At 45.1% G+C, this 11,094-nt stretch overlaps 1 protein-coding gene across 1 annotated transcript in view; it reads left to right on the forward strand.

Annotated features, from left to right (window-relative positions):
* LOC135551706 (alpha-tubulin N-acetyltransferase 1-like) overlaps positions 1–7,476 on the forward strand; it is a 29,532-nt gene extending 22,056 nt beyond the window's left edge. The window contains exons 10-12 of the mRNA XM_064982891.1: positions 3,815–3,918; positions 4,908–4,980; positions 5,284–7,476. Of these exons, the coding sequence (XP_064838963.1) occupies positions 3,815–3,918; positions 4,908–4,980; positions 5,284–5,593 (487 nt within the window). The 3' untranslated portion in view covers positions 5,594–7,476. The remainder of the gene's footprint in view (positions 1–3,814; positions 3,919–4,907; positions 4,981–5,283) is intronic.
* The last annotated feature ends 3,618 nt before the right edge of the window (positions 7,477–11,094 follow it).

The following is an 11,094-nucleotide window of genomic DNA, read 5'->3' on the forward strand; positions in this document are numbered from 1 at the left end:
GTGTGGGTACGGTCCAGTGAGTGTGTGGGTACGGTCCAGTGAGCGTGTGGGTACCGGTGCAGTGAGCGTGTGGGTACGGTCCAGTGTGGGTACGGTCCAGTGAGCGTGTGGGTACGGTCCAGTGAGCTTGTGGGTACGGTGCAGTGTGGGTACGGTCCAGTGAGCGTGTGGGTACGGTCCAGTGAGTGTGTGGGTACGGTCCAGTGAGCGTGTGGGTACGGTCCAGTGAGTGTGTGGGTACGGTCCAGTGTGGGTACGGTCCAGTGAGCTTGTGGGTACGGTGCAGTGTGGGTACGGTCCAGTGAGTGTGTGGGTACGGTCCAGTGGGTGTGTGGGTACGGTCCAATGAGTGTGTGGGTACGGTCCAGTGTGGGTACGGTCCAGTGAGCTTGTGGGTACGGTGCAGTGTGGGTACGGTCCAGTGAGTGTGTGGGTACGGTCCAGTGAGTGTGTGGGTACGGTCCAGTGAGTGTGTGGGTACGGTCCAGTGTGGGTACGGTCCAGTGAGCGTGTGTGTACGGTCCAGTGAGTGTGTGGGTACGGTCCAGTGTGGGTACGGTCCAGTGAGCTTGTGGGTACGGTGCAGTGTGGGTACGGTCCAGTGAGCTTGTGGGTACGGTGCAGTGTGGGTACGGTCCAGTGAGTGTGTGGGTACGGTCCAGTGGGTGTGTGGGTACGGTCCAATGAGTGTGTGGGTACGGTCCAGTGTGGGTACGGTCCAGTGAGCTTGTGGGTACGGTGCAGTGTGGGTACGGTCCAGTGAGTGTGTGGGTACGGTCCAGTGAGTGTGTGGGTACGGTCCAGTGAGTGTGTGGGTACGGTCCAGTGTGGGTACGGTCCAGTGAGCGTGTGGGTACGGTCCAGTGAGTGTGTGGGTACGGTCCAGTGTGGGTACGGTCCAGTGAGCTTGTGGGTACGGTGCAGTGTGGGTACGGTCCAGTGAGTGTGTGGGTACGGTCCAGTGAGTGTGTGGGTACGGTCCAGTGAGCGTGTGGGTACGGTCCAGTGAGTGTGTGGGTACGGTCCAATGTGGGTACGGTCCAGTGTGGGTACGGTCCAGTGAGCGTGTCTCATTTTAGCAGATGGCGAAGTTGTCTCAAAACGAAGTGACGTAGGTGTAGTAATGAATAAGATTCTGTGTTTTCACATGCAAAAATTATTATTATTATTATTTTTTTATTCGAACGTTTATTTGATGAAAAATAGCTTCTGTATGCTTCTGGAAGATGCACAATACTACCTTGTTGACAACATGACTGAGCAGCGAGAGATTACTGCTCGATTGGAGAAGGGCGCTCCTCACTCACCGCTTTAGCCCGTTCTAGTCAAAGGCCATAGACTGGTGCCCTTAATCAAACTCCTCAATGGTGGGAACTTCCCCCGCGCCCAATGTTTACATCAATCCAATGTTTACATCAATCCAATGTTTACATCAATCCAATGTTTACATCAATCCAAGGTTTACATCAATCCAATGTTTACATCAATCCAAGGTTTACATCAACCCAATGTTTACATCATTCCAATGTTTACATTAATCCAAGGTGTACATCAATCCAAGGTTTACATCAATCCAAGGTTTACATCAATCCAATGTTTACATCAATCCAATGTTTACATCAATCCAATGTTTACATTAATCCAAGGTGTACATCAATCCAAGGTTTACATCAACCCAATGTTTACATCATTCCAAGGTTTACATCAACCCAATGTTTACATCAATCCAATGTTTACATCAATCCAATGTTTACATCAATCCAAGGTTTACATCAATCCAATGTTTACATCAATCCAATGTTTACATCAATCCAATGTTTACATCAATCCAATGTTTACATCAATCCAATGTTTACATCAATCCAAAGTTTTGGGATCCGTGACGGGAAGTGTTTAAGGGAAGTGTTTAAGTGTACACTTAGTGGGCAGGGTGTGGACAATCAGGAGGCAACCCAGCTGTCATCCGTCTGTCAAGGCCAGGGGAGTTTAGTATTATATCAATGATTAATTTACTACGAAACGAGGGAAGAAAACAAAACAGAACAAACATGGCTCTCTATGCCGGTTAGAGCTTGTCCAACGTTTCCTAGTGTGCTGGACGTCCGATTCAGGGAGTTTTTTATTAAGCTGCCTGTAATTTTTACCCGACGATTCCTAGAAGAAAGCATTAAAACGATCTCCAACAAAACTGGACAGGTTCCCTTGGTAACCCTGTTTAGAGCTTGTTTTAACCAATAGTTGTACCTTTTAACTACAATGTTCTTTCATAGGTACTCTCTATTAAGTTACACTGTTCTTTCATAGGTACTCTCTATTAAGTTACACTGTTCTTTCATAGGTACTCTCTATTAAGTTACAATGTTCTTTTGTAGGTACTCACATTAAGTTACACTGTTCTTTCATAGGTACTCTCATTAAGTTACACTGTTCTTTCATAGGTACTCTCTATTAAGTTACAATGTTCTTTTGTAGGTACTCACATTAAGTTACAATGTTCTTTTGTAGGTACTCACATTAAGTTACACTGTTCTTTCATAGGTACTCTCATTAAGTTACACTGTTCTTTCATAGGTACTCTCTATTAAGTTACACTGTTCTTTTGTAGGTACTCTCATTAAGTGTATGAGGCCACTAACATAATATTTGGATATCTTTTGGAGGCATATTCATTCATGTTTTTATTAACATGATGTTCACCAATAATGTTTAAAAAAACTTTTCACTTTGGCATAACAGATTACTGCACCTGTACATAGCCCACCTATAATTTAGCCCAAACAACTACCTCTTTCCCTACTGTATTTATTTATTTAGCTCCTTTGCACCCCATTATTTTTATTTCTACTTTGCACATTCTTCCATTGCAAATCTACCATTCCAGTGTTTTACTTGCTATATTGTATTTACTTTGCCACCGTGGCCTTTTTTTGCCTTTACCTCCCTTATCTCACCTCATTTGCTCACATCGTATATAGACTTGTTTCTACTGTATTATTGACTGTATGTTTTGTTTATTCTGTGTAACTCTGTGTCGTTGTATGTGTCGAACTGCTTTGCTTTATCTTGACCAGGTCACAATTGTAAATGAGAACTTGTTCTCAACTTGCCTACCTGGTTAAATAAAGGTGAAATAAAAATAAAATAAATAAATAACAACATGACTCGTCAACAAGAAACAATGCTGAGAATTTGATAGTGAGTCAGAGAAGGCTGTTTCATTGATAGTCCCCTACTTCAGTGCTTCTTAAACTTGGGGCTGGGACCCCATGTGGGTTCCCCTGAAATTTTAAATGGAGTCCCCTTGAGAAAATCTGTAATCTTCGGAGAAACTTTGGGAACACCTGTCCTACTTGTATAATTCTCACATTAGTCTTCGGGTCTTTCTGTTGCCGTTGCTTTCACTTCATATCACAATAATATGTTGTTGTTTTTGTTTTCAGTTATTGTTTGTATGATTTGTCAAGCGTTCAGTTTTGCCATTGTTTGCTAATTCTGTTTTAATTAAGTGTTTCTCTTCTGTTGAATTCTCTTGCTGTTTCCTTTCGGTTGAATTCTCTTGCTGTTTCATTCACTGTTTCCTTTCTGCTGAATTCTCTTGCTGTTTACTTCACTTTTTTCCTTTTGCACACACTTGTCTTTTTCCCCTTTCTGTACTTTCCTACGTTCTGTCTCCTCCTTCGCTCCCTATTCATGTTTCCCTCCCTCTTTCTTCCACTCTCTCTCATTTTCTCTGTCCTGCTCTTATTTGTCCTCCATCTCCCATTCCCTTGCTCTTCCTATCCTCTCTACCTTCCCTGCTCCATCGCCGTGGTAGCCAACAGGGCCTAGTTGCCAGGGGAAACCTCTACAGTCGCTACGTCAACACCCGGGGCTTTGGGCTGTTGTTGGAGACCCAGCAGAACACCTTCAAACTGCCAGGTAACCAGATCTGATTGGCTATGGGACATGTGTAGTACACCATAACAACCCACCACTAAGGACGATGTATGTCTCCCAAATGGCACCCTGTTTGCTATAGGGCACTACTTTAGACCAATCACTCAATCAACCAATCAAATGTATTTATATAGCCCTTTGTACATCAGCTGATATCTCAAAGTGCTCTACAGAATCCCAGCCTAAAACCCCAAGCAGCAAGCAATGCAGATGTAGAAGCACTGTGGCTAGGAAAAACTCCCTAGAAAGGCCAGAACCTAGGAAGAAACCTAGAGAGGAACCCGGCTCTGAGACCAGAACCCTATGGGCCTTTTTGAGTATATTCCCTATTTAGTGCACAACTTTAGACCAGGCCATGGTCTAAAGTAGTGCACTATATAGGGAATAGGGCTCTGGTCTAAAGTAGTGTACTATATAGGGAATAGGGCTCCGGTCTATAGTAGTGCACTATATAGGGAATAGGGCTCTGGTCTAAAGTAGTGCACTATATAGGGAATAGGGCTCTGGTCTAAAGTAGTGCACTATATAGGGAATAGGGCTCTGGTCTAAAGTAGTGCACTATATAGGGAATAGGGCTCTGGTCTAAAGTAGTGCACTATATAGGGAGTAGGGCTCTGGTCTAAAGTAGTGCACTATATAGGGAATAGGGCTCTGGTCTAAAGTAGTGCACTATATAGGTAACAGGGCTCTGGTCTAAAGTAGTGCACTATATATGGAATAGGGCTCTGGTCTAAAGTAGTGCACTATATAGTGAATAGGGCTCTGGTCTAAAGTAGTGCACTATATAGGGAATAGGGCTCTGGTCTAAAGTAGTGCACTATATAGGGAATAGGGCTCTGGTCAAAAGTAGTGCACTATATAGGGAATAGGATGCCATTCAGTACATAGACCACTGTACCCAGTGTGCCCAGGAATGTACCGTGTTGTCTCGTGACTGACCTCTGACCTGTTAGTGCTGTGTCCCTCCTCAGGTTTGACACCATTATTGAGAGAGAGAGAGACTGACACAGGGGGACAGACAGACCCCCTGGGACACACAGACAGGTTTGCCAAGATGTAATTTCCCCTCACATAGACATACTCAGGATATATCTGGCAGACTGTATATATAAAATGCATGCAGGGGGGGTTGGGAAGGCATTGAATAGTAGGTGGCTACAATTGAAAGCAAGAAAAATAAGCTGGAATTACAGTGGATTTGTGTTTTGACTGAACTACATTTCCTTCTCTGCAGCACAAAAATGAGTTCTCTTCCTTCTTCACACTCTCCATTTCTCTATCACTCATCCCCTCATCTCACCTCTCGTCATATGCCTCCTCTCTCCAACCCTCCTTGTCCCTGTCCAGGTCCCTTCCACCTCTCTCCCTATCCAGGAAGGAGTTGCTCTGCTCCCAGACCACCAGAGAACCAGACAGACAGGCTGGGATGGAGACCAGGGTGCTGGAGAATAGGCTCCGGGTGGGGGTAGGGGGAGAGCCCTGGCCTGGGAGGGCTGGAGAGAAAGGAGGTGGGCCCCAGGTGGTTGAGAAGGGGCCATTGGGGGCTGAGAAGGACAGGGGGAGAGGAGGCTGGTCATGGACGGTGGGAGAGAGCTGCTGTAACACAGCTCAGTGGGTCAGGCAGAAGCAGGAATATAACAACACCAGACCCTGGTGACCCACATGGAAGACAGACGGTCTGACAGGAAGAAGGACATAGAAGACGGGCTGACTGACAGATGGATGGATAAGAAGCAGGAGATGGAAGACATACTGACTGACAGACTGACTGACGGATGGATAAGAAGCAGGAGATGGAAGACTGACTGACTGACTGACTGACTGACTGAAATACTGACAGATGGATGGATAAGAAACAGGAAGTAGAGAGGAGAAAGATACCGACTGACAGACTGATTTAATAGAGATTTAGAGAAATGGACTGTGAGCTCGAGTTGAGATAGACGGGAAGACGGCCACAGCCAATCCCATACCCACTTCCCTTCATCCCTCTCACCTGATCACTGGTTAGTGGTGCTATGTTTGCTCGACAGAACAAGTGAAGGGTTTGGTTGGTGTGCAACAATAGTCAGCCAGATGTCACAGGATACGTCCCAAATGGCACCCTATTCCCTTTGGGACCTGGTCAAAAATAGTGCACTATATTGGGAATAGGGTGCCATTGTCGCTCTGGATAAGAGCGTCTGCTAAATGACTTAAATGTAATGTAATTTTGGGTCAAAAGTAGTGCACTAACGTAGGGAATATGGTGCCATTTTGGGTCAAAAGTAGTGCACTAACGTAGGGAATAGGGTGCCATTTTGGGTCAAAAGTAGTGCACTATATTGGGAATAGGGTGCCATTTTGAGTCAAAAGTAGTGCACTAACGTAGGGAATAGGGTGCCATTTGGGGGCTTAGACACAGTCTGCGGGTGTGAAATGGTGGGTTACAGTACAACGAACAGAATGTAGCAGTGAATACTGAGTACTAGTCAGTAGGTTGATGATGGTAACGAGAACCACAACTTTAGAGACCTACTAAATCTGTCACATGTACCAGCAGCTATTCACTTGAAGCACAAAGGCAATGGAGCCATCCATCAGAGTTGACACGTCATTAAGATGTTTTCAATGTAGAAATAAATGGCCTACACTGATCACAGAAAGACTCGTCCCTAAATGTTGTTGGAATCGCTTTACTTGTTATGTCTGTGTTATTTACCCATGTATTGAACATAGATTTTTTTATTTTACCTTTATTTAACCAGGCAAGTCAGTTAAGAACACATTCTTATTTTCAATGACGGCCTGGGAACAGTGGGTTAACTGCCTGTTCAGGGGCAGAACGACAGATTTGTACCTTGTCAGCTCGGGGGTTTGAACTCGCAACCTTCCGGTTACTAGTCCAACACTCTAACCACTAGGCTACCCTGATTACATTTTATAACCTAAATGTTGATATAGTGCTGTGTTTTCCCTCATGTCCTCTCTACACCCTTGAACCTCCTGCACTGCTCTCTACTGGCTAAACCCGGTACTGCAGCATCACGAGAACTCAACAGGCAGTCAGTACAAGACAGGTTTGTGTTCATTCGGCAACAAAACTGAAGACAATTTAGTTAAATGGGGTGGAACAACTTGGACTTGTCCAATAAGAAATGGCCATTTTTGTTTTGCTTCAAAAACGTTTTGTGTAACGTTTATAGTTTGTATAGTGTGCCCTAATGAACACAACCCTGCTTCCCCACACACATAGATATCATCCCCAAAACATTGGTGTCCTGAATACATATGTTAAACATTCACTACTAATGCCGCGTTTACCTTTAGTCGAAACTAGGTAACTCTTGACATTTCCGACTTGCTAACTGGTTGACATTCAACCAGTTAGCAAGTCTGACATTTCAGAGTTTCCTAGTTTCAGACAGCACGTGAATGCGACATTAGTACCGTCAAGCTACAACATCAGAAGCCCCACCTATACTGAACAAAAATAAACGCAACATGTAAAGTGTTGGTCCCATGTTTCATGAGCTGAAATAAAAGATCCCAGAAAATGTACCATATGGACAAAAAGCTCATTTCTCTCATATTTTCTACACAAATTTGTTAATATCCCTGTCAGTGAGCATTTCTCCTTTGCCAAGATAATCCATCCACCTGACAGGTGTGGCATATCAAGAAGCTGATTAAACAGCATGATCATTACACAGGTGTATCTTGCGCTGTGGACAATAAAAGTCCATTCTAAAATGTGCCGTTTTGCCACAGCACAATGCCACAGACGTCTCAAGTTTTGAGGGAACGTGCAATTGGCATGTCGACTGCAGGAATGTCCACCAGAGCTGTTGCCAGAGAATTTAATGTAATTTCTCTACCACAAGAAGCTTCCAATGTAGTTTTAGAGAATTTGGCAGCACGTCCAACCGGCCTCACAACCGCAGACCCACGTGAAACCTCTCCAGGCCAGGACCTCCACATCCGGCTTCTTCCCCTGAGGGATCGTCTGAGGCCAGCCAGCCGGACAGCTGATGAAACCGAGGAGTATTTCTGTCTGTAATAAAGCCCTGCCTAGTCACGTGAAATCCATAGATTAGGGCCTAATTAATTTATTTCAATTGACTGATTCCTCATAGGAACTTTTAACTCAGTAGAATTGTTGCATGTTCGTGTTTATATATTTTTTTTATCAGTATAGTTCTACAATTTATCTTCTTCTGATTTTGAAACCCAAACATTAATCCCGGGGTTACGTAGGTTACTTTCTCAATGTAATCCGTTACTATAGTTACCTGTACAAAATTGTAATCAGTAACGTAACTTTTGGATTAGCCAAACTCAGCAACGTAATGATTTTACTTTCAGTTATGCTAGCAGATCCCCATAGACTTCCATTCATTGAGCTGATGCTAGTTAGCATCGGCTCGCGAAACTACCTCAAACTTCCTTCATACAGGACACAGAGATATATAGTTTATTTCCTTAGCGTTACTCAGCAACCGCACAGTGTTTAGACAGCACTGAGATCCATCTATAATGACCAACGACTACTGTCACATGTACACAACATCTACGTGCATTTATTTATCTTTAAAATAGTTTGACAAAACCACATTCAAAACTAGGTACAAAAAAATTATACACACAAAATAAATGATTTATATTCTTTGTTTATCTGTTGGATTCTCTTCAAATTACTGTTTAAAAAATATGTACAATGGAGCATGAAGTGAAAGAGTTTCTCTCCTGGTTTTCACACGCTGTTTAGCACACTGCAGTCACATAAGAACAGCATCAAACCAACACGGACTTTGTTTTGCCAGAGGCCTGATGGGACATCTCCTTGTTGTGTTATTGTAATGGAAGATGGCTTACTTGGAAGCAATACAATTGTTTGAATAACCTAGCGACAAATGATCTGTCTCGATATGTTAATAAAACCATCCATCTGAGCGATTATAACATCTTTGAAAAGGAATCCCTTTTTGCAAAAAAAAAGAGTTCCTGGAGGCAATCTTTAAATAGGTTATTTCCTTGTGCGGGCCACCCTCCTCCACCCTCCTCTACCAGTGTGGCCTGCTTTGAGTTTCACAAAATGGGTTGTCCTTTTTAACTAGCGTGGCATCTTGCTCTACTTGTTTTTCCTTTGTCTACGCTGTCGGAATTCCATACGTGCTCATTGGACCGTGGGCGACCTATCAGCTTTTTAGCTGCTCTGCTATGAACGATGCCAACAAAAAGAGGATGTTTAATGATTACAAACGATGATAATCGGCAGTTTCACACACTAAGTCATGGAAGAAACAGGTCCCTGTCTCGTAACCTCTGTTGATGGATTGGCAAGCTCCTTCAATCCAAACCCCATGGTATTCCCTGCTGTCATTTCCCCAAGCTCCTTCAATCCAAACCCCATGGCATTCCCTGCTGTCATTTCCCCAAGCTCCTTCAATCCAAACCCCATGGCATTCCCTGCTGTCATTTCCCCAAGCTCCTTCACACCCTGAGCAGAACAGAACCCAACGGAACCCCCTGGGTTATGTTCATTAGGCACTGAAACAGAACTGGACTTGTCCAATAAGGAACTCTCATTTTCGTTTTTTTTTTGTTGCTTTCGAAAAACATTTTTAAACGTTTTTCTGTTCCATGCCCAAATGAACACAACCCTGCTCATTAACTGGAATGAATAAACCCCAAATCCTCTTTAACTCTACATTATGTAACTGCATCTCCTGCAACTGTCCAATCCCATTTCCACGACAGACAGGTCTCTGTTTCCTTCCCTTTCCCAGTAAGCACTTACACCCATCACAGATTTCAAAAGCACTAGATTGGAGTATCCTTTCCACCATGGTTAAATCCATGTAAGATAAGTGTGCAAGTGTACACTTTAGGAGAAGGGTGGAGAGTGGAGAATAGGGACGCAGACTTAGGGCTCCATTCACTTCTTATTGCAGTAATTCAACGCCACAGCGTGATTGAAATGTAAAGGTAATTTCAGATTGAGCCGTCATCATATACAGCGTTTAACGTGAATGTAGTCGCAGGCACAAACGCAGGCACGTTTGCCTATACCTTTCAATCGAGGCTATAGTGCTGAACTTCTACGATATGGATTGAATGGAGCCTTTAGTCTCTAGTCAGCCTGTCCCAGCAGGGTGAGGTAGATGTCAGACTGGAGGAAGCGAGGGTAGCAGTCTGTATCCAGGAGGGAGTAGATGCGTTTCTGGGCGTGGGACAGGGAGGTGTGTGATGGGGCCTGTAGGAGCTGTGTGGTTAAGTCTCTGGTCTTACTGTCCAAGTTCACCTGAAAGGGAGAGAGAGAGAGAGAGAAAGAAAGAGAGAGAGAGAGAGAGGCAGAGTGGGGAAAGGGAGGGAGGGAGAGAGAGGGGAGAAAGAAAGAGCAAGAGCGGGAGAGGTATGGAGAGACGGAGGAGAGAGAGGGGGTAGAGCGAGTGAAAGAGGGAGAGGATGGGGGATGGAGGGGAGAGAGAGGGAGAGGACAGGGGATGGAGGGAGAGAGAGAGTGAAAAAGGGAGAGGATAGGGGATGGAGGGAGAGAGAGTGAAAGAGGGAGAGGATGGGGGATGGAGGGAGGGAGAGGACGGGATGAGGGAGAGAGTGAAAGAGGGAGAGGACAGGGGATGGAGGGAGAGAGAGAGTGAAAGAGGGAGAGGATGGGGGATGGAGGGAGGGAGAGGACGGGATGAGGGAGAGAGAGAGTGAAAGAGGGAGAGGACAGGGGATGGAGGGAGAGAGAGAGAGTGAAAGAGGGAGAGGACAGGGGATGGAAGGAGAGAGAGAGAGTGAAAGAGGGAGAGGACAGGGGATGGAGGGAGAGAGAGTGAAAGAGGGAGAGGACGGGATGGAGGGAGAGAGAGAGAGTGAAAGAGGGACAGGACGGGGGATGGAGGGAGAGAGAGAGAGTGAAAGAGGGAGAGGACAGGGGATGGAGGGAGAGAGAGTGAAAGAGGGAGAGGACAGGGGATGGAGGGAGAGAGAGTGAAAGAGGGAGAGGACAGGGGATGGAGGGAGAGAGAGAGAGTAAAAGAGGGAGAGGACAGGGGATGGAGGGAGAGAGAGAGAGTGAAAGAGGGAGAGGACAGGGGATGGAGGGAGAGAGAGAGAGTGAAAGAGGGACAGGACGGGGGATGGGTGAATCAACTGGTTTCACAAACACAC

This window comes from Oncorhynchus masou, chromosome 13, assembly GCF_036934945.1.
Source record: "Oncorhynchus masou masou isolate Uvic2021 chromosome 13, UVic_Omas_1.1, whole genome shotgun sequence".
Classification (NCBI taxonomy): domain Eukaryota; kingdom Metazoa; phylum Chordata; class Actinopteri; order Salmoniformes; family Salmonidae; genus Oncorhynchus; species Oncorhynchus masou.